Source organism: Choloepus didactylus, chromosome 18, assembly GCF_015220235.1.
Source record: "Choloepus didactylus isolate mChoDid1 chromosome 18, mChoDid1.pri, whole genome shotgun sequence".
Lineage (NCBI taxonomy): Eukaryota > Metazoa > Chordata > Mammalia > Pilosa > Megalonychidae > Choloepus > Choloepus didactylus.
In genome coordinates, this window is record NC_051324.1 from 71253902 (window position 1) to 71277926 (window position 24025).

The 24025-nt window shown below is 43.8% G+C and overlaps 1 protein-coding gene across 1 annotated transcript; it reads left to right on the top strand.

Moving 5' to 3' along the window:
- The first annotated feature begins 3162 nt into the window (after positions 1 to 3162).
- LOC119513960 (chromobox protein homolog 3-like) lies at positions 3163 to 4012 on the top strand. Its single transcript, XM_037809440.1, has one exon. It carries the CDS (start codon positions 3163 to 3165, stop codon positions 3712 to 3714), a length of 552 nt encoding a protein of 183 aa, XP_037665368.1. The 3' UTR covers positions 3715 to 4012.
- Positions 4013 to 24025: the final 20013 nt, after the last annotated feature.

Sequence of the window (24025 nt, forward strand, 5' to 3'; positions counted from 1 at the left end):
GCTTTGCTTGCTTTAAAACAAGATCCAGGACTGGGCTGCAAAAAAAAAAATCTCCCTACTTTGCATGCATTCCTTTTTTATACCAAAAAAAAAAAAAAAAAGTATTTTTCCCGATTACATAAGTAATTCAGATTCAGCAAAGAGAGAAAAACACAAAGCGTCACGTGAAAACCGATTTTAAACTGAACCACCGATAGCATTTGGGCTCCATCTCCCCTGCCCTGTGGCTGCTGTCTGCCTGTGGACTCGTGACACCAACAAAGCACGGCTTTCTTTTTGTCTCCCTGGGCCCTTACACCACCTGGGGTCGGGGGCTCACCTTCCTTGGCTCCTGGGTGAAGACGGTAGCAAACACCATGGCTTGTGTACTGGGTCAAACTGTGTCCCCAAAAGACATGTGGGCATCCTAACCCCAGGACCTGTGAAACAAGGTATTTGCAGGTTCATCAAGTTCAGATGAAGCCACTCGGGAGCAGGGCGGGTCCTGATCCAGTAGGACGGTGTCCTTGTGTGAAGGGGGAGAAGAGGCAGGGACCTAAGGGACGACAGAGGCAGAGACTGGAGCGACGTGTCTGCAAGGCAGGAAACGCCAAGGGTGGCTGGCAGCCCGCAGAAGCCGGAGAAAGCAAGGAAACCTCTCCCCTGTGGGCTGCGGGGGAGCGTGGCCCTGCCCACACCTCGATTTTGCACTGATGACTTCCAGAACTGTGAATAATACTTTTCTGTTGTTTTAAGCCCCCCAGTTTGTGGTCTTTTGTTATAGGAGCCCCAGGAAGCTAAGAGAGTTTCTCAGCTTCTCTTAGAGGACACATCCATGACATGCTGGGTCCCAAACACCACCTTAATTTGGTCCTTAGAATATTCAGCCCAAGATGTTAATCACACCTCCCAACTTGACTTTGGGGTTGAAACTTCTGCCTCCCTGGAGCGTGTCAATTACAATTTTAAAGACTGAGAAGTGAGCCTTAGGTTGGGGTTCTCTACGGTCATTTTGATATGGCTTTGGGAAGTAGCCTGGACTCCCCTACCCCATCCTCACTCAAATAGAAACCCCTCATCCTTACACTTCCAAGCTCTGAACTGCCGTCTGCTGCCAGCACTGTCTTATCTTAGTCAGGGACCTGGCTGGAGATCAAAAGTGATTCACCAGCGACCACTACAGATCTGTCTGAATTTACATATAGATTTCCCAGGGCAGGGGTTCCTGTTTTTTTCCAGATGAGAGAGAAGTTGTTTTTGACTTTCTGATTACCCAGAGGTTGGGTTGATTGTGCAGACTTTTGCAAAGTAACTTTCTGGGTTTGGAGGGCAGGGCTGGGTGGGAATTTAACAATAGAAGTTACCCATCAGATAAACTTATTGGGAATTCCTAGTTGGAAGTCTGTGCTGCGGAGTGAAAAAGACTCTTTCTGAGGAGCAAGGAAGAAAGCAAACTTCCAATTCTTTCCCGTCAACGTTTCAGAATTTGCCTTGTAAGAAACGTTCTCTCTACACCCAACCCGCCTTTAATTTCCTTCTTACCTCTTTTCCTCCTCTAACTAATTCTCCATTCCTCTTCTGAGGCTGGGCTGGTCGGCTTATTGAGCCTCACTGATTTGCCATCAGATAAATGGCGCCTGTTTAACAACCGTATTTCTTCCTTGCGATGAGGGCTCAAAATCTCTCACATGAAATATTGCTTGAAGAGCCCCTGGTCCCCGACTTGAAGTACCAAGCAATTAGACAGCAGTGATTCCTGAGTCCTGGCAGCTCGGCGACAGCCAGCCGCTTCTCTGGTTGATTGGATGTCGGAAGCAGGTAGACTTCCATTTTACAAAAGATTGATGCTCTCCAGCGAAGCTCCTCCTCCAGTGTCTTTTCTCTGTCCTTACTTCTAGAGCCACAGGTCTCAGTGTGCTTCTCTCCAAGTTGGACCCCTGTTACAGAGAGGGGGATCAATTGTCCAGGCCATGGGCTGACCTACTGCAACCTCAGTTTTGATTTGCATGTAATCCTGCTTCAGTTGCAAAGAAAAGAGTCAGGCATTGGGTATCTACTCTTCGGAGCTGCCTCTCAAATCACACCACCTGAGCTACGAAGGTAATAGACCTTCCTGTGCTCCCAAACCAAGTCTCCCCAAATCCATCCCCAAAGAGCCTGCCTCTGAGGCCCCTCAGCTCAGGTGTCCCTCCATCATCAAATTTTTTTTTCTCTCTCTCTCCCTCCCTCTCCTTTCCCTTCCTTCCCACCTCCTGTAAAGAAGGGCATTTTGAAACATGCCTGTGTCTATGTTAAAACCAGGCAGGGCACAGGTCATTGGGTGGTGAGTGGAAGAAGAGATGGACTTCCAACAATGTAGCTGACCAAGTGAGCCTGGCTTTTCTTTGCCCTCTTCAAGAACACAGATAAGCAGAACAAAACACACCACCATTACCAAAAGGTTTTAGAAAACTGGGAATAGAAGACAAAAGGAAACTTCTTCAACATGAGAAACCCACAGCTAACATCCTACTTAATGGTGAAAGACTGAAAGCTTTCCCTTTAAGATCAGGAACAAGACAAGGATGGCCCTTGTCACCACTGATATTCAACATTGTACTGGGAGTTCTAGCCAAAGCCATCAGGCAAGAAAAAGAAATATGGGCATCCAAATTTGAAAGGAAGAAGTAAAACTTTCCCTATTTGCTGATGACATAATCTTATATACAGCAATTCCTGAAAAATCCACAACAAAGCTACAAGAGCTAATAAATGAATTCAGTCAAGTGCTGGGGTACAAGGTCAACACCCCAAAATCAGTAGTGCATCTATATCCTAGTAATGAACAATCAGAAGAAATCAATGAAGAAAATCCATTTACAATAGCAGCTAAAAGAATCAAATATCTAGGAATAAATCTAATCAAGGATGTAAAGGACTTGTACACAGAAAACTACAAAACATAGACCTACATAAAAGGGAAGACATTCTGTGTTCATGGATTAGAAGACTAAATATTGTTAGGATGTCAATTCTACCCAAAGCAATTTACAGATTCAATGCAATCCCAATAAAAATTCCAACAGCCTTTTTGTAGAAATGGAAAAGCCAATCATCAAATTTATATGGAGGAGACGCTGCAGACCCGGGACTCGGAGCAGCTCGGAGGCGGTGAATAATAGCTCTACAAGTCTGCAATAAAAAATGGCCTCCAATAAAACTACATTGCAAAAAATGGGAAAGAAGCAGAATGGAAAGAGTAAAAAAGTTGAAGAGGCAGAGCTGGAAGAATTTGTGGTGGAAAAAGAACTGGATCGACGTGTAGTGAATGGGAAGGTGGAGTATTTCCTGAAGTGGAAGGGATTTACAGATGCTGACAATACTTGGGAGCCTGAAGAAAATTTAGACTGCCCAGAGTTAATTGAAGCATGTCTTAATTCTCAAAAAGCTGGTAAAGAGAAAGATGGTACCAAAAGAAAATCTTTATCTGACAGTGAGTCTGATGACAGCAAATCAAAGAAGAAAAGAGATGCTGCTGACAAACCAAGAGGCTTTGCTAGAGGTCTTGATCCTGAACGCATAATTGGTGCCACGGACAGCAGTGGAGAATTAATGTTTCTCATGAAATGGAAAGATTCAGATGAGGCAGACTTGGTGCTGGCAAAAGAGGCAAACATGAAGTGTCCTCAAATTGTAATTGCTTTTTATGAAGAGAGACTAACTTGGCATTCTTGTCCAGAAGATGAAGCTCAATAATTGTTTTGCATTGCTTTTTATATATATTTATATATATATATAATCTGGATCTTGGTTTTTTGATTTATTAGTATGAAGAATATGTTCTAATGGAAATCAAGTTTGATATGTTTGTTTTGAAGTAGTATTATTGGAGTTGTTCGGTTTTTTGGGGGGTATTGGTTTTTGTTTTGTTTTTGTATCAGTATCACTGGTTACTTTGAACAAATAAAAGATTTCTGTAGTTGCTTCATCTGTCAGAAAAGACCATTTGATACCATGGTATATTTCCTTTGCATTAAAGAACAGCTTTTCTAAATGTGGGGAAAATTTTCCATAGTCATTAGTGAATCAGAACTTGCATTTAAGCCCATATATGCCTAAGGAGACCATTCTGACCATTTTAGGTTTTTTTGTTTATTTTTTGTGTGAGTGTATATGTAAATACATACATAATTTTTATTTTTTTATTATTTTTTACATTCATCAAAACCATTCAAAACAAAAATGGCACTTCACAACCATGGGTAAATCCGTGGTGCTTCTGGGATGCCATCATTCTGAGCAAGAAATCACTTCAAGTTAAACTGAAAATTTTCGTAAAGTCATAAACTTTCAAACCAAATAGATGATTCAGTAATTAATTGGACAATTTAAATAAAATAGAAAATAATTTAAATTACATAATTTAAAGCAGAGCAAAATCCATGTCTATATCTGTAGTCATATAAATGGAAAATACTTGCAAAACTGAAAGGAAAATCTACCACAACCAGCAATCTCCCCACCCAGATGAGAAAACAACGAATATAATGTTTTCATTAGCCAAGCAAGGCTTAGTTAAATGGTCGTTTAAAGATCCCTTCTATAAAGCCATCCCTTTATAGAACTTTGAATTGAAATCCCTGTGCTGTATTGACTAAAAAGATCATGATTCATGGAAACCTAACCAGATGGTTAAAGATGTTGCAGTTTAGGACATGTTGACATAAATAGATAAACAAGACTTTTGTAATCTAAACTGTTGACCTGCATGTTTTTTGTTTACCCCAACATATGCCTTACATGTAGGCTCAATCTTTTCAGTATTTGTGTTCAGCAGAAGCCAGGAAAACAATAACTTCATAGTAATCAGAATGTTATCCAACTGTATATTGTTTATGTTATTGTAAATACTGGTGAACGGTGGTCAATGAATAGTTTTATATTCGTTTAAAAAAAAAAAATTTATATGGAAGGGAAAGGGTCCCCGAATAGCCAAAGCCATCAGGAAAAGAAGAAAAAGTTGGAGGATCACATTTCCCAGTCTTAAAGCTTATTACAAAGCCACAGTAATAAAAACAATGTGGTACTGGCACAAGAAGAGACATATAGAACAATGGAATCTAATTGAAAGCTCAGAAATCAACACTCACATTTATGGCCAACTGATTTTTGACATGGGGCAAAGACTTCTGGATTGGGAAAGAAGAGTTTCTTCAACAAATGGTACTGGGAAAACAGGATCTCCATATGCAAAAGAATGAAGGTGGACCCCCTACCTCACACCATATACAAAAATCAACTCAAAATGGATCAAAGACTTAAGTGTAAGAGCCACTACTATAAAACTCCTAGAAGAAAACATAGGGGAGGCTTCTTTAGGACCTGTGGTAGGCAATGGTTTCTTAGACTTTACATCCAAAGTATGAGCTATAACAACAAAAAATAGGTAAGTGGGACCTCATCAAATTTCAAAGCTTTTGAGCATCAAAGGACTTTATCATGAAAGTAAAACAACAGCTTACACAATGGGAGAAAACACTTGAAGACAACATATCCAATAAGGGTTTAATATCCAGAATATATAAAGAAATCCTAGAATTTAAAAACAAAAAGACAAACAGCTTGATTCAAAAATGTGCAAAAGTCTTAGACATTTATGATGGTTTGAAGCTGTATATACCCCAGAAGGTCACATTCTTAAAGCTAATCCATTCCTGTGGGTGTGACCTCTTGGGGATGGGACATCTTGATTAAATTATTTCAGTTGAGGCTGCCCCAAGTGGGTCTTAATCCTCCTACTGGAGTCCTTTAGAGAAAAATGAGTGTCCTGGTGATTTGGGATGTAAGGTACTATATATGTCTGTTAAAATTCTCTATATCTCTTTCTCCTTTCTTTGTCTCTCTGTTGGTAGGGCTCCCTTTAGAATCTGAAGTAGAGCAGGTCTTTTATTGGCAAACTCTCTCAGCATTTGTTTGTCTGTGAAAAATTTAAGCTCTCCCTCAAATTTGAAGGAGAGTTTTTCTGGATAAAGTATTCTTGGCTGGAAATTTTTCTCTCTCAGAATTTTAAATATGTCATGCCACTGCCTTCTCACCTCCATAGTGGCCACTGAGTTGTCACAATTTAGTCTTATATTGTTTCCTTTGTATGTGGTGAATTGCTTTTCTCTTGCTGCTTTCAGAACTTGCTCCTTCTCTTCAGTATTTGAGAGTCTGATCAGAATATGTCTTGGGGTGGGTTTATTTGGATTTATTCTATTTGGAGTTCGCTGGGCATTTATGCTTTGTGTGTTTATATTGTGTAGAAGGTTGGGGAAGTTTTCCCCAACAATTTCTTTGAATACTCTTTCTAGACCTTTACTCTTCTCTTCCCCTTCTGGGACACCAATGAGTCTTAAGTTTGGATGTTTTATTTTATCTATCATATCCCTGAGATCCATTGCAATTTTTTCAATCTTTTTCTCCATTCTTTCTTTTATTCTTTCATTTTCTGTTCTGTGGATTTCTAGGACACTGAGATGTTGTTCAGCTTCCTCTAGTTTTGTATTGTGAATATCCAGAGTCTTTTTAATTTGGCCAACAGTTTCTTTTATTTCCATGAGATCTTCTATTTTTTTATTTACTCTAGCAATGTCTTCTTTATGCTCTTCTAGGGTCTTTTTTATGGCGCTTATATCCTGGGCCATGGTCCTCTTGATGTCCTTTAAATCCTTTGCCATGTTTTTGTTCTTTGATTGTAGTTCTTTAATTAAATTTGCGAGGTATAACGTTCTTCCGAAATCTTGATTTGTGTGTTTGGAGCTGGATTCTCCATATCATCTGGTTTTATCATATGCATTAAGATTTTCTGTTGTTTTTGGCCTCTTGGCATTTGTTTTGCTTGATAGGGTTCTTTCAAGTTGTATCAAAAAAAAAGGGATATCGATCTAATTTTTCAGAGACACAGTTTGGTGATGTACACTTTCTCTAAGTAACCAGCAGATGGCGTCCATGAGCCACCTGTATCCCTCCAGTCAGTTCTTGTGTAGTGAGGGGAAATGATTCTTGTGTGTTCAGTTGGAGAGCTCAGCCTGGGCGCGCCGCTGGAGTCGCCCACCCTGAATCTGGGGCGCACGCACGGGTGGCCAGGGAGGAAGGGCAGCTCTCTCTCGGTGTCCCATAAACCACCGGACTTGGCGTAGCGCCCCTGGGTTCTCCGAGTGGATCCCTCCTCCCAGCCGCGATCCTCCCTCAGCCAGGGGGGATACCGTGCTACGTCATCAGTGTGTGCCATCCCTCTAGGGAAGCCCTGGGCCGCTTGGCTGTGCCGCGGGGCTCTCAGCTCATTTCAGAATACAGAATGTGTGAGACTGTCTTTACTGCAATGCCTTGTGGGCTGAGAGCAGCCGAGGTTTTCTCCACAGAGAGAGAGCGAGAGACAGAATATTTCCCCCGATTCTCCCAAGGCCGGTTGTCACCATAAGCCTCTGTCTGCTTGTTGAGGATTCGCTGTCTGTATTGAGCAGTTATTATTAAAAGCTCACTTGGAGCTGGGCTGAGAAAGTGCACGGCGCGGCTTCCGTGAGGGAGGGGCTCCTGGCTCTAGGTTCTTGGCTCTCAGCGCAGGTCCGCAATTTTACTTACAGATTTTATGCTGTGATCTCGGGCATTCCTCCCAATTTATGTCGGTGGATGTTGAGTGTACTGTCACGTTTGTCTCCCTGCTACCATTCCAGGTTATTTACTGGTTTTTTGTTCATTTATGAATTGTTCTGGGGGAGACTAAGTCTTCCACTTCTTTCTATGCCGCCATCTTCCCAGAATGCCTGGAGTCCTTTAAAAGAGGATGAAATACAGAGAGAAACATGGACAGAAGCTGAGCGAAAAAGACACAGAAGCTCAGAAAGAAAGCCACAGATGGAGCAGCCAGAGCTGAAAGCAGCAAAACCCAGCAGAGAAGGACCAGCAGATGCCACCATGTGCCTGGCCGTGTGACAGAGGAGTCCAGGGTCACTGGATGGCCTGTTGATGCCTTGATTTGGACATTTTGACGGCCTTAGAACTGTAAGCTTGTAAACTAATAAATCCCAATTGTTAAAAGCCAGCCCATTTCTGCTATTTTGCATTTTGGCAGCTTTAGCAAACTGAAACACCTTTCTCCAAGGAAGATATATGAGTGGCCAAAAAGCACATGAATGGATCCTCAACATCATTGGCCATTAGGGAAATGCAAATCAAAACCACAGTGAGAGATCATTTCACAGACTTTAGAATGGCTACTACTTTAAAAAAAAAAACAGAAAATTAGAAGTATTGGAGAGGATGTATAAAAATAAGAACGCTCATTCATTGCTGGTGAGAATGTAAAATGGTGCAGCTGCTGCAGAAGACAGTTTGACAATTCCTCAGAAAGTTAACTATAGAACTATTGTATGACCAGCAATCCCACTGCCAAGTATATTCCCAAAAGATTTGAAAGCAGGGACTTGAACAGATATTTGCACACCAATGTTCATAGTAGCAATATTCACAATTGCTAAAAGATGGAAGCAACCCAAGTTTCCATCAACTGACAAATGATAAACAAAATGTGGTGTATATACACACAATGATTATTATTCAGCTGTAAAGATAATGAAGTCCTGATATATGCTGCGACAACATGGATGAAACTCGAAGACATCATGTTGAATGAAATAAGCCAGACACAAAAGGACAAGTACTATATGATCTTACTGATATGAAATAATTAGAATAAGCAAACTCATCTAGAATATAAAATATAGAGGCAGAAACTAAAATATAGGTTACCAGGGGCTGGGTTGTGGGTAGGGAATGGGGAGTCAATGCTTAAATTGCACAGTTTCTATTTGGGATGATGAAAATGTTTTGGCAAAGGATGGTGGTGATGGTAACAATGTGAACATAATTAACATCGCTGAATTATATATTTGAGTGTGGTTAAAAAGAGGAAATTTTAGGTTGTATATATGTTACCAGAATATAACTTTAAAAATGTTCATGGGACAGTACAACATAAACATTGAGCCCTAAGGTAAAACATGGGCTACAGTTAACAGTACAATTAAAAAATGTACTACCATCAATTGTAACAAGTGTTTCACACTAATGCAAGGTGTTAATAAGAGGGTGGTAGATGGAAACCCGGTATTTTGTGGATGATTGTTCTGTAAGCCCACAACTTATCTAACAAAAAAAAAATAATAATAAAATAATTATTCAGAAAAATATATCTAATCTTGAGCCCATGTGCATCTAATTATTTGGTCTCAAAATACAGAAATCAAAACTAAAAGGAGATGCCAACAGCTCACAACCGTAATGGAATATTTTAATACGTCTCCGTCAGAAAATCATAACTTAGGCTGACCAAAAAAATACTAGTAAGAAAATAGAAGATTTTAACCACACAATTAACAGGCTTTCTCTAGACATGCCCAGGAACTGAACATTCTTCTCAAATGCCTGGCATTTAAAACTTAATCAGTTGTTAGACTGAAATCTCTACAAATACCACAGAACTGATGTCATGCAGGCCACATCCTCCGACACTAAACAATAAAACAAGAAAATCCAAATGTTTAGAAGCTAAAAAGTATACTTCTAAGTAATTCAAAAGATAAATCATAGTAAAATATATTTATCATATATTTAAAACTTGATCTAAATATCTTATATTTAGAATTTAATGATAGTGAAAAGACAGTTTATCCAAACATGGAATATAGCTATAGCAGTAACTAAAAATACTCATCGCAAGTAATAGTGAAAATTAGTAAAGCAAGAATTCAACATAAGAAATTAGAAAAAACATACCAGATAAATTTATAAAGAGTGGAAGGAAAGAAATAATAGTGATAAGCAAGGAAATTAATGAGACAGAAAATAAACTTGCACAAAAGAAAGAATCAACTAATGCAGTAGATTCTTTGAGTAGACTAACAAAATACATAAACTTTTGGAAATACACATTATGAAAAAGGGAACCCAAACATTATCACGAATGCAAAGGAAGACATAAATACCAATAAAAGTAGAATTCTTTTGAAAAACGAAAAGGAGTACTATGAACAATTTTATGTCGAAGATTTTAAAAACATAGGTGAAACAGACAAATGCATAGAAAAATACAAATGATCAAAACTATCTCAAAAAGTAAGAGAAAATCTGTAAGCCCTAAGTACATCAAATAGCCTTAAATAGCATTAAATCCACAGTCACAAATATATTCGCCAATAAAGCCACACAGTATTACAGGCAATTTTACCAAACCCTCAAGGAACATATTACCCCATCAGATATAAATTATTCCAGAGAAGCTTCCTAGGGAAGGGACGGGAAGGAAGCTCCCCAACTCCTTTTGTAAGGGTGGCATAACTTCGATGACAAAAGTAAGCAAGAACAGTAACTATAAGAAAATATGAACAGAGATGCACAAATCCTAAGTCAAAATTAGCAAACCAAATCCAGCAATGCATGTAAAATTACTTCATCATGAGCCCAGAGACTTTAACTCAGGAATATAAAGAGAGTTCAGCACTAAAATAGCTGCTAAATTAATTCACCACATTAAAAAAAATTAGATTCAAGGAAAGCATTCAATAAAATGTAATATCCAGTCATGATTTTTAAAATCTCTCAGCAGACTAAGAATAGACAGAAATTTTCTTAAACTGATAGGAAACTTCTACCAAAACCCGATCCCCAGAATCATGCTTAATGATAAAACATCAGGAGTATTTTCTTTAAAGTTAAAAACAAAATGGAGATGCCTGCTCCATCACTGTGAGTCAGTATTTTACTGTGATCCTCAGCTAACATAATAAGCAAGAAAAAAATATCACTAAGGGTAGGTATTTGATGTCAGTGTGATATCACTGATAATCGGTATCAGTGTGAATTACTAGAGGCTTAACCTAAATGGGCGTTTTTCCTCTCGCATGAGAACCTGGAGGTGTCCAGGGCCACGCCTGTGCATCCGGGGTTGCCTGGGGACCGAGACCCCATCTGTCTTCTTCTCCATCCCTGGGTGTGACCTCACCCGGTGGCCCCCCAGGGCCTGCCGTCGTGTCCACGTTCCCGGCAGAGGGGTGCAGGGTAGGAGGGAGCCGGCTATCTTCGCCTTTGAGAACACAGTTAGAAAGCCGCACACACGGTCCCCCACGTCGCGTTGGCCCTGTATCAGTTCCCCGGCCACCTTAGCTGCAAGGAAGTGGGAAGATGTCGTCTTCATCCCTGGCAGTCATGTGTCCAGCTAAAAATTGGAAGTTCCAGGTCAGTAGAAGGAGGGAGAAGAGACAAGGGAGAACAACTAAGAATCTCTGCCACGTGAGATATAAGGGACTGAAAAGGAAGAAATTTTTTTTGAAAAGTCACTGTACAAGAAGGTCAAAGAAAATCTATTAAACCAAATAAGCGAGATTAGTGAGATTGCTGGATATAAGAATAACATGCAAACATCAGGAGTGTTCCTCTACACAAGGAACCAAAAATTAGGAAGTGAAATTAAAGAGAAAAGAAAAGCTCACCTACCATGACCACATCAAAAGTTCCTTAGGAATAAATTTAGTAAAAGGTCTGTAAAACTGCAAATTATTTTTTTTAAGTTCTATAGGATAAAGTAAGTACAGGAGATAACATTTATACTTGAGCAGACTCAATGTCCTAAAGATGTCAATTCTCCCCAAATTTATCCATGAATTTGGTTCAATTATGTTCAAAATCCCTTAAACATGTATGTGAATATAAAAGTCCAGGAATTGCCAAGATAATTTTGCCAGATATATTTACTATAAAGCTATAGTAATAAAACAGCATGATTGGGACCTAAAAAAAGCAAAACAAAAACAAACAAACAAAAAAAACTGGACCACAGGATAGAATAGGGGAACTAGAAACAGACCGATGAATTTGTGAAAACTTGGACAGAGGAGAGGGCTCAGTACAAATCAGAGAGAGAATGAATTATGCAATAAGTGGTGTTGGGATATGGACTGTCTATACGGGAAAATATAATTAGAATTTACCTTCTACTATTCAAGAAAATAAATTCCAGATGAATTAAAGGCCTAAATGTGAAATGCAAACATTAAATTTTTTAGGGGAAAATGTAGGAAAACATCTTTGTGTCATTAAGGAAGAGAAGGATTTCTCAAGACCCAGAAAATACAAATCATTTGGGATACGATTAATATATTTCACTATGGTAAAATGTAAAACACCTAAACTAAAAAGACAAAGTAAAAAGACAAGCTGCATTCTGGGAGGTAACATTTGCAATGCATCCATTCAAAAGGGGATTTGTTTCCAGAACACCCAAAGAAGATCTTCAACAAGAAGATGAGATGTAGCCCAGTAGAAAAATAGACAAAGGATATGAACAGGCAGTTTAAATTTTTTAATTTAACAGCCTTACACAAAATATTGATGCAGATGTGGAAAATGCAGAGCTCTCATTTAATTACAGGTGAATATAAATTAAAACCTCCACTTTGGAGAGAAAATGGCAATTTTGAGATACGGGCGTGCCCTGTTTCCCCTCCTGGAAATAGAGAGCCTCTCTCCCACAGGTACACACAGAAATATGCCCAAATGCCGTGGTGGCTGTGTAAAGTGCCAAAGCGGCAGGCTGAACTATTTCCCCAGAAACCCCTCCCGGTCTGTGGCTGGCTGGGTTGGACCACGAGGAACCTTTCACTCGAGTCTTGGAGAGCTAAGGGAAGCTGAGCCTATTTGCTTTTAGATTCAGAAGCTTGGCGCGGGCGCACCAGGTGCAGGCATGGCTTGAGCGCGCTGAGGCTCACCTGCCGGCTCACCGGGCCCACCTGGTCAGCTCGGGATGGGGGTGTGTGTTGGGGGAGGGCGGGCAGCAGCCGGGCCTGCAGCAGCTCCAGCTTTCCCTGGATCTGCAGCAGCTGCTCGGCTCCTGCGCCAGGTGTGCATTTAGCTCCACGATGGAGGGCGTTGGCGTCTCCTGCCAAACGCCCACCTCGTTGAGTCTGGAGGCAGGAAGGGACTGAGACGGGTCCCAGGGCCTCCTGCAGACTCCAGTTCATGTTTACAGGTTCCCACATGTGCTCCCACCCTCCAGCTTTACATTCATTTTTTCTTTCTGGCTTGCTGCCCTTCAGATGTCAGGCTCCAGGATCAGATATAAAGACAAGAGCCTTAAAGAGGCTGTTTAACTGGCTCCCATATTTTTACAGGTCAAATCCCTGTAATAAATCCCCATGAAAATATTCACAGGGCAGAACTCTGTACCCCAGGACCTTGAAAATCTCAGGGCACCGACGGTTTCTCTCACGTTCGTACCTGCACTCCACCCCCCTCAACCTCACAGACTTGGCACCGAGTGGGTGCGTGTTCCGGTTCTCTAGTGCTGCGTTTCAAGCTACTCCAGAATACAGCAGCTCAAAGCAGCAACCATTTTATTACATCTTGTGATCTTGTAGGTCGGGCATTTGGGCAGCGTCAGCTGGCGATTCTTCTCTTCCGTGTGACATTAGTGGAGGTCACTTGGTGTCAGTGGGCAGGTCGGTCTGAACTGACCAAGATGACTGCATTCACGTGCCTGGCACCTTGGTGTGGGGCTGGAAGGACAGTCTCAGCTGGGGCAGTCCACCAGAGCAACTAATCGTGACTTCCCAGCGTGGTGGCCTCAGGAGAGCCAGCCTTCACACATGGCAGCTAGGACTCCAAGAGCAAGTTTCAGCGAACAGGCTGCATGACCTTTAACGACCTGGCCTCAGAGTCACATGGCAGCACTTCCACCCTACCCTACCGGCCGAAGCAGCCACAAGCCTGCCCAACTCAAGAGGCAGAAACATAGATCCCTTCTCTTGATGGGAGTAGTTGCAAAGAATCTGCAGACATGTTTTAAGACCATCACATTGCTCAATAAATGTTGAATTGATGGATGGATGGATGGATGGGGGTGGGTGTGTGGATGGATGGACAGATGGGATGGTGGGTGGGTAGATGAGTGGGTGGATGGGATGGATGGATGGGTGGATGGGTGGCTCGCTGGCTGGCTGGTTGGTTGGTTGTTTGGGGGGTAGATGGATGGGTGGATGGATGGGTAGATGTGTAGATGGATGATGGATAGGTGGATGAGTGAATGAATGGATAGAAGGGATGGATGGATGGATGGGACGGCTAGATGGATGGCTGGATCAGAGGATAGATGGAAGGATGGATGGAGAGATGGATGGATGGATGGATGGATAGATGAATGGATGAGTGGGTAAAAAAAGAAGCGCTTGTTAAATACTTCTGTCTATCCTGGCAATGGGCAGGAAGCCCCAAGTATTTGTTGCCTACTGGTAACCACTCTTCTCCCCCAATCCTTTTTTATTACCCTGTTTTGAATTTCCTTTCCTGATAAACAGCCGCTCGGTCTACAGCTTCAGGAGAAGAGAATGAAATTAAAGTGCCAAAACCAAGGATTTATTTTTATTTGTCCCTTATTTTTGATGTCTGGCACATAAGCCTAATGGAGCCTGAGACTGGTTCATCGTCTTCACCTGCTTTATCCAGTGACTAGAAACGTCACCTCCCAACGTGCTACAGGAAGCAACATGCAGTTGACCCTTCTGAGCCAGCCCCTCTACTCGATCAGGCCCAATCTCTTGCCCACCTCCCCATACCCAGCCAGGTTTATTCCCCAAATGATTTTCTGCTGATCTATCTACATGAGCAAAGTAACTTTTCATTTGCATGTGTGAAAAATCTACCCTAGACTAATCTTATACTAGCAATTTTAGGATATTTAAATCCCAACCCAGCTGTTAAGTTCTCCCTCAGAAGTGGAGTTCGGAACCAAATATTCACCCAACTGCTTGCAACATGCAGTGCTCCAAACCAGCTAAGGGTCCAGCTGTCACCACGGAAAGGCGCTGACCTGCAGCCAGAAGATGGGGCTCTGCTCAGCCTTGCATGCTGGAAAACATGGCTTTGAATCCCGCTGACCAGGCTTCAAATCCTGCCTCAGCTGCTTGGAAACATTGCTCATTCAACCACATTTACAAGTCCCTGTTATATCCCTGGCACTTCTGGGAATCTAGGTGAGAATAAAATAGTCCCCACTCTCAGTAGCCTGTAGTCCAGAAGGCAAGACAGACAAGAAAACAGACAATTCCAATATGGAAAGAGCAGCGCCCGGCCGTATCATTTGCAGCCGCCAATGCAAAATGAAAATGCAGAGACCCCTGTTCAAAAATCATGAAGAATTTCAAGTCAGTGACAGCAGAGCATTAAACCCAATGCAGGTCATGAGCAATTACACTAGGCGTACCCACAAAGTGGCCCTGAGAAGGAGGCATGGGAGGCCACGGGAGCCAGGTCGAAGCCAGGGGTAAAGTGTGGAAATGACGCTTCTTGCGGGATGGTGCGGGTTCAAGGTGTGTCACCACCCCTTGGTAAAGCTCCGCAGGGCGGGAGCCCAGCCCGCCTTGTTCTTCATGTGTCCCCGTTGTGGAAGTTGGGGCCTCGGCTTCAGCAGACACTCAATACAGACAGAGTAAATGAATAACAATCACTGAATGAATAAGTAACAGTTACGAAAGAATGGGTCAGTATTACACAAGCAATGGATGAATGAGCACAGAGTGAAGAGACTTTAACAAACATGTAGATCGAGCTTCTCCTGGACCAGGCACTGATCTAAGAACTTTACAATTATTAAGCCATTTAACCCCTATAACCACCAGGTACCACTATTATCTCCATTTCACAGATGGGGAAACTGAGGCACAGAACAGCTAAGTGACTCGTTCTCTGCTGAGAGGGGGCAGAGGCCAGAGGCCCCCAGGCTGCTGACCCCGTGCTCCCAATCACCACTCACTGCTGCCTAACGAGTGTTAGGGTTCCGGAGCCTTCTGTCCCAGGATGAAAACGAAGAGGGAGGCAGTGGGCAAGGGCGGGGGTGGGCAGGGGGTGCAGACACACTACACACCAGAGTCCAGTTGTGGGCCGCCGGCCCTGGAGGCAAGGGCCAAACCGTGAGCACTTCTGTATCCTGGTGTCTGGAATATGGGCTTACAGAAGTTTGTAGAAGGAATGAGGACAAATAATTAAGCCATTTGTCAGGAGAGACCAGCCCTTTCCAGGGAAGCCCAGCATCTACACGTGGGGAGACCGACACCATTCCACCTGTCCCCAGGTAATCTCCAAGGTGGGCACAGTGGCAGGAGGTGGCTGCCCATTTCCATTTTCTAAAACCTTTCCTGATTTAGACGACCTGGGGTCAATCTCCATCTCACTAAGGGAAAATGCCAACTTATAGATTACCTGACAATTCTTAAAAGAACTTTGTTAGCAAACGTAGCTAACAAAATAGCGTTTGCCTAGTCAAATTTCTTGCTGGCTTCTGGAATGAATGGAAAGAGACAATTTGCAATCAGCATTTCCATCATGTATGAATGAAATGCTTGAGGATGCTGGAAAAGCTGATGCATGGTCTGCCCGGTACCCCGAGGGCCAGCCCAGAGTGGACAGCGTGTGGTCTTTCACTGGAAACGGCCTTCCTGGGTTCACCAGGCCCAGGGATCCTTCACAACCCGGACTCAACCCACTTCACACAACAGCATCTCCATCCCTCCATCAGAGGTGAGGTGTCTCTCCTCTGACCTCCGTTTATATCACCTTTCTGCCAGTGATTGTTTGCTGTCCCATTGGACTAAATAATGATAATTCGTCCTTAGTGGGCGTCACATACACCAGGTACTTTGCACGTATTACTCCTTTTAATCCTAGCACCCACTCTGTGCAGTTGCTTACTGCCCTGGTTGTACAGGTGGAGACTCAAAGGATTAGAGAGTGTGTGTCATCTACCATGGACAGTTCCAAATTAATTATCTGTCCAACTTTCTCTTATTTTTCCCAAATTCAGAGTACTGATGAGCAAGTTAAAGAGGGTCTACTGGTTTGGGGAAGCGGCAAGGCAGACTGTTTGCCTTCCTGGGGCTGTTTACTATAGTAATATATATATTACTATATAATAATACTATAATATATAGTATATATAATATTATATAATATATTATATAATATATATAATATATAGTATATATAATATTATATAATACTATATATATTATATAGTATATATAATACTATATATATTATTATATACTATATATATTATTATATACTATATATATATAGTATTATAATACTATAATAATATATTATGTTAATTTACAACTCAACCAAGGCCAGGTGTTTAGAACATTTATTCTGTAGGTGTCAGACAGTGTGCCAGGAATTGGAATTTCAAAATGAGTAAACAAGGCACTTGGGGAGCTCCCAGCCTTCTCAGGAAAATGACCATCACAATATGCAAACAGAGGAAGGGACCACGGGAGTGACTGACACTGTCTGGGGCATCGTCAGTCATATGTGAGTTGGGTTTTGAAGGATGAGTAGGAGTTTCCTGGTAGGCAAGGGGAAAAGGTATTGCTGGGAAAGGGAATGATGAATAAATACATGTAGCAAGTTTGAGAATGGAGTGATTGTGTCAAAGGGTAGGGGTGGAGGAAGGTGAGTTACTTCGTCTGGTATCATTCCCTGAGAGGGAGAGGGTGTGGGAGTAGGTGTTAGGGGATGGGGCCAGTAGGAACAAACTGTTTACTACCAGTGGTCCCATGAAGCAGTCACCCTTCCATGGACAGGGAAGCCTTCCTTTACCAGTCAGCAGCCCCCTGAGTCCATTGCCCCCTCCCCCTGGCACACTTGCTCTTTCAAATGTCACCAGCAACTCTTGATGGTCAAATCTGATGACTTTTGATTAGTCCCAATCTTGCCCATAAAGTTCTTTGCAGTCTACTGAAGACTATGTTCTCCTCTTAGAGAAATGTTTTTAATTACATAGAATAAATTCATAGGGTCACAAAGAAAGTCAACTATCAGAATATTTAAAAACCAAATTTGTGATATAGAAATCTGTGAATTCTTTATTAACACAGCAAATAATACAACTAGCAATGGCCTAATAACCACTGTAATTTTGTAATAGTGATAAGTGTAAATGATATTCTAAGAGTTCCATAAAAACAGTGATGGGATATGAAAATATCTGTAATTGTCATTGGTGACAAAGTCAAAGGTATGTCTAATGCTACTGTGGCTTGTTGTCTGCATTGTAATTGAAGGAAATGTTAAAATTTCATGTAGAGGTTTGTAAATTTTTTCCCATCCAAGATCGTATTAGTTAGGGTTCTCTAGGGAAACAGAATCAGTGAGAGATATCTATGAATATAAGATAAAAGTGACTCATGCAACTGTGGGTATGCATGAGTCCAAATTCCGTAGGGCAGGCAGCAAACTGGCAACTCCAATGAAGATGTTCGATGAACTCCTCAGGAAATGAACCGGCAACTTCGATGAACGTGTTCAATGAACTCCTCAGGAACAAACTGGCAACTTCGATGAACTCCTCAGGAAATGCTTTGCTGGGCAGCCAAAGAAGAAGTGAAGGTCCTCTATCTGTCTCACTTAAAAGTCTTCAGCTGATTAATTGGATTAAATCCAGCCAACTGCATTCTCTCATTGTGGAAGACACGCCCTTCATTGAGTCATCAGTCACAGCTGCAGCCAATTGACTGATGACTTAATAAACCAGCCTGTTGGTTTATTAACCAGCCACAAACGTCCTTGTAGCAATGGTTAGGCCAGTGCTTGCTTGACCAGACAGTTGGGTACCATCACCTGGCCAAGTTGACACATGAGCCTAACCATCACAAAGATCATGGACTCCCTGAATTCTATCCACAAATCCCTTGGGGTTCTTGGAAGCCAAGTTCAAAACACCAGCTCTACACTATTATAAACCCCACCACGCACACACTGGTCCCTGCTGAATCTCAGCAGACTGCTCCCCGAGGAGGGCACTGGGAGGAGGAGAGGCCTCCGTTTGACTTTCATGGAATTCTGCTCCCTTTAGTAGAAAACAAGGGAAGAGAATGAGCTGAAGGGGGGAAGATTGGCCAGCCACCCCCAATTCCGGGAGAGTGAAAGGGTTGCCCATCTTAGCCTAGCCTGAGGTCTGAGAGCTCAGCCCATCCCCCCCGGCCATGGTCACGAGTTCCGCATAGAACCAAACCCTGGACACCTGGCAAAAGACACCCAGAAAGACCAACAAGACCAGCAAGCAGAGAAGCACGGTAATTTAAAATCTGTCCACAAGGCCTTTGATTCCCTCAAGAGGTGAAACGTGATTCTTTCCCCTTGGGGTGCAGGCTGCCCTTAGTGACTCACCTCCAACTGCAGAACTGAGGGTCCAGCACATCCAAGACCAGGTCCTAAGGCACTGTGGTTTCCATGCATGTGCTCTGGGGGAAGCTGGCTGCCATGTTACAAGGATGCCCAAGCAGCCGTGTAGAGACAGCCCCACGGCAAGGAGCCGAGGCCTCCTGCCCACAGCTAGGCGGGAGCCGTCTTGGAACCTGGTCCTGCAGCCGGGTCACGGCTTCAGATCTCTGCAGCTCAGCTGAAAGCAACCTCGTGAGACACCCCAAGCCAGAACCTACCCCGGCTAAGCCACTCCCAGATGCCTGACCCTCAGAAGCTGTGAGAAAGTAATTGTTTGTTGTTCTAAGCTGCTATGTTTGGGAGTGTTTCATTACACAGCAATAGATTACTGTGGTAGCTTGAAGCTGTTATGTACCCCAGAAAATCATGTTCTTAAATTTGATCCATTCTTGTGGGTGTGGACCCATTGTAGGTGGAGCCTTTTGATTAGGTTATTTCGACTGAGAAGTGACCCACCGCATTCAAGGTGGGTCTTAATCCTCTTACTGGAGTCCTTATTAGAGGATAAAACACAGAAAGAAGCTAAGAGAGTAAATTAAGAGAAGCTCATAGAAAAAGTCCTGGAAGAGCTGAGAGAGGAAACCAGTGAAGCCAGAAGCCGAAAGCAACAAAACCTGGGAGCGAAGGACCAGCAGATGCCGGCCATGTGCCTTCCCATGTGACAGAGAAGCCTGGATCCTGGCAACCGGTCTTCAGAATCCAGGTATCATCCTCTTGATGCCTTGAGTTGGACATTTTCATGGCCTAAGAACTGTAAATTGTAAGTTAATAAATCCCCATTGTGAAGGCCAAACCATTTCTGGTATATTGCATTTCATCAGCCTTACCAAATCAAAACAATTACTAATACAAGAAGTGTGAAAAAGAGAAATCCTGTTCCTCTCTGGGGGCTGGTGGGTAGGGGGCTGGGAGAGGGGAGGACAAGAACGAGCCACCCTGAGCAGCCCCTTGGGAGGCTGGGACCTCCAGGACACATGGGCCACGCCTCAGCACAGGCACCTGCAGATGGACCCCACACCTGCTGCTCATCTGCTGTTCAAGGACCTGCTGCATGACATTGACCTAAGGGGCGGGACAATAAACCAACCCATGGCTGCTGCAAGTTCAAGGAGGTAGTGAGCAGGGCCCATGAGTGTGCTGAGCACTCAGGATGTGCTCAGTACCTGGGGGCTCTTAGCTTCCTCACCTGGCCCTCTCTGCACCACCTGGCCCAGCTGCCCAGGCACTGCCATCCCTAAGGGAGGCTGGCTCTGCCCTGATGCCCAGAAGGCTCTGCAGCCCCAGGGGGACCCCAGGATGGGGGACATTTCCATGCAGCCCTGGGCTTCATCCCATCCCCAACTCCTGCCCTGGCTTGGAAGGGGCCCTAAGGAGGCTCTCACACATGAAGAAAAACTCAACCTCATCTATAATTAGGGAAATGCAACATAAAACTACACCAAGATACATTTTGCATCCACCTGATTGGCAAGGATGAATGATTTGAGCACAACCCCCATGGACCAGGCTGTGGGATAGCAGGCCCTCTCGTACATTGTTCACGAGCACGTAAATGGGAAAACCTCCAATACAGCAATTCAGTGATCAGACAATATCCATCAAAAAGGCTGGTAGCCTCTGACCCAGCAGTTCTGCAGCAGGTGTTTATCCTACAAATATACCAGCACACACAAGGAATGGCGTGAGTACAGGAATATTTGTCACAGCATTATTTGCAACAGTGAAATATTGGAACCAGCATAAACATTCAGGGGACTGATTAAATAAATGGTGGTCACTTGTGTGAGAAACAAGCACTATTCCTAAAAAGGAATAAACGCTCACCCGATTGTGGAGAAGAAAAGAATTTATTCACGATCTTGCAAGAACAGGCACCCAACCAAAATGTGGGGGGTTGGCACCCAGAACAATAGACCCAGCAGTATTTATTCCCTAGGCCTAACCGCAAGTCCCTCCCCTGTTTCTCCAGTGGCTGGATACTCTAGAGGTTACATTCTATTCGACAGGCCTAACTGGCCCAGGAAAATTTGAAATATGCAGCCCACCCAAATTGGAAACATTTGAAAGAAGTCTCCACCCCTCTTTCCTTTGTTCTTTAATTGCAGAGCCAGTCTGAGCTAGTTTGGTAACAACTTATGAAGCTATTTTAGGAAACTCTACCCACCCCCACCAGTCTCCACCTTGCAAGTACAGTGGGTAGATAAACAGGAGGACTGGCCACCGATTATAGCTTGGCTTCTTGACCTTCTGCCATTCCCCTGAGCTGCCCCCACCCTGTGTGAAAGCTAAACTTAATCTAATTCTCACAACTCGTACAGGGGATTACTAAAAAGAACAAGGCAGCCTTCTGTGCGCTAAGTGATGGAAGCGTGCCACAGAACGTGTATATGCACTTCGTTTGTATATACTTGTAGGTGCATTTGTGCACACACATATTTAGCTGCACTTGCACGTGGAAAGCCCATGTAATAAGGACTGAGGCCTTCTGCCAGGAGCCATGTGGGCGAGCCACTGGGGGGCAGGTCCCCACGGCCCGCTCAGGCTTCCAGATGCCTGCACCCCTGGCTGGCAACTTACCTGCAACCTCACAGGAGGCCCGGGGCTGGAAACTCCTGGCTAAGCTGCTCCAAGATAATGGACCCACAGAAATTGTGTGAGATAAAAAATGTTCATTGTTTTAAGGAGCTACATTTGGGATGATTTGTTGCCTAGCGATAGATGACTGTTAGAGAGGGGGTACAGTTTTGTGCCTGTGGTGGGCTGCACAATGGCTCCCAAAGCTATCCAGGTCCCAATCCCTGGAATCTGTGAGTGTTGCTGGTGTGAATAAGTTAGGGGTCTTGATGTGGGGAGTTTATCCTGGATGATCTGAGTGGGCCCTAAAGGTGGGCAAGGGTCCTTATTCGAGGGAGGCACAGGGAGATCAGACTCCAAGGAAGAGAGCAGGAGATGCGATGACCTCAGCAGAAAGAGAGATTGACGGTGCCATGCTGCTGGCTTTGAGGGCAGAGCCGAGGACTGTAAGGGAGGCCGCTTGTGCCAGTTTGGATGAATTATGTCTCCCAAAACTCCATGTTCTTTGATGTAGTCTTGTGGGGCAGACGTATTAGTGTCAATTAGGTTGGAACCTACTGATTCAATGTTTGCATGGAGGTGTAATGCAATCAACTGTGGGTGAGACCTTTCATTGGATTATTTCCATGGAGATATGGACCCTGCCCATTCAGGGTGGCTCTTTATTAAATCACCCAAATAAGAAGCTCAAACAGAAGGAGCTCGCTGCTGCAGCCTAAAGAGGAACGTCCTGGGAGAAAGCCCTTTTGAAACGAGAACTCCAGAGCAGACAAAGCCACGTGCCTTCCAGCTAACAGAGGTTTTCCGGACACCATTGGCCATCCTCCAGTGAAGGTACCTGATTGTTGATGCCTTACCTTGGACAATTTATGGCCTTAAGACTGTAACTGTGTAACCAAATAAACCCCCTTTATAAAAGCCAATCCATTTCTGGTATTTTGCGTAACGGCAGCATTAGCAAACTGGAGCTGGAAAAGACAAGGAAACCCGTTCTCCCCCAGAGCCTCCCGAGGGAGCACGGCCCTACAGACATATTGATTCTGGCCCAGTGAAATTAATTTCAGACTTTTTCACCTCCAGAACTATAAGAGAATCCATCTGTGTTGTTTTAAGCCACCAAGTCTGTGATCCTCTATTACAGCAGCTATAGGAAACTCAGACGGTACCTTCTGAATTTTGTCCTGAGTGTGTGTATTCCTGCCCAGTGCTCTGGGGTCTGGCCCTTGCAGGCTCTCCTTCCTGGGCTTCCATGCAAGGTGCTTCTGGCTGGTTTCAGCCCATGGGGGGCACTGATGGGAGGCTGGAGGGTGGGAGTGGATCATGCCTCCTCCGTCTCTGCCTTGAGCTGCGCCTCCTGCAGCAGCTGTGCCCCCTTCATGCCCCTCACTGGCATCCACCAATGACCCCAGTTCTGAGGTTTCGGTAGCTCTCTCTACTCCTTCCCTCCGGCAGCCCCACGGAGGGTAGCAGCTTTCTATAGCAGCCAGTCTCGACATTGCCCCACCACCCCATTTAGGTTCTCAACTCTTCTTTTCACCACATAATTCCTCTACCTACTAAATTCCCTCTGATTTAAATATTTGGAGTGTTTTCCATTCTCCTGATTGGACCCTAGTTGATATTCAAATAATATAATAAGCAAAAGAAGAATATCATAAATTTTGAAAAAATTAGGAGTTCTTAGTTCAGCCCCAGCTTCTATCCTTGAATCCCCTCTACAGAATTCTCATTAAAGGGTCATCTTTTCATGCTTCCATCTTTCCACACTGGGGAGCTCACTCCCTCCACTTGGCCCTCCTTCCCTTTGTCCCCACGCCCCTCATGCATCTTTTAGCGCTGAGCTGCCTCCATCACCTCTACAGGCTGCTACACCTGCTTTCTGCACCCTGAGGGCCAGGTGGGGTGAGCCAATGGGGTGCCATACTCCTTTAGAGGTGACTCTGCCGTGGCCCATCCTGCAGGGGCATGGAAACTATAAAACAGCAGGGCTTTGCTGGAACTCCAGGCACGCCTTCGTGCAGCCAGCTGTGGACAGACCTGGGTGCCAGAGGCTCACCCCACGAATGGCCCCAGCCCCTCCCCAAGCTGACGCCTCCTCCAGGCTGCCCCAGGCGCAGCTGGCTGGGGCCGGAAGGTCATCAGTGAGTCACAAAGCTGAAGTGGGTGAACCACTTTCCAAGCCTGA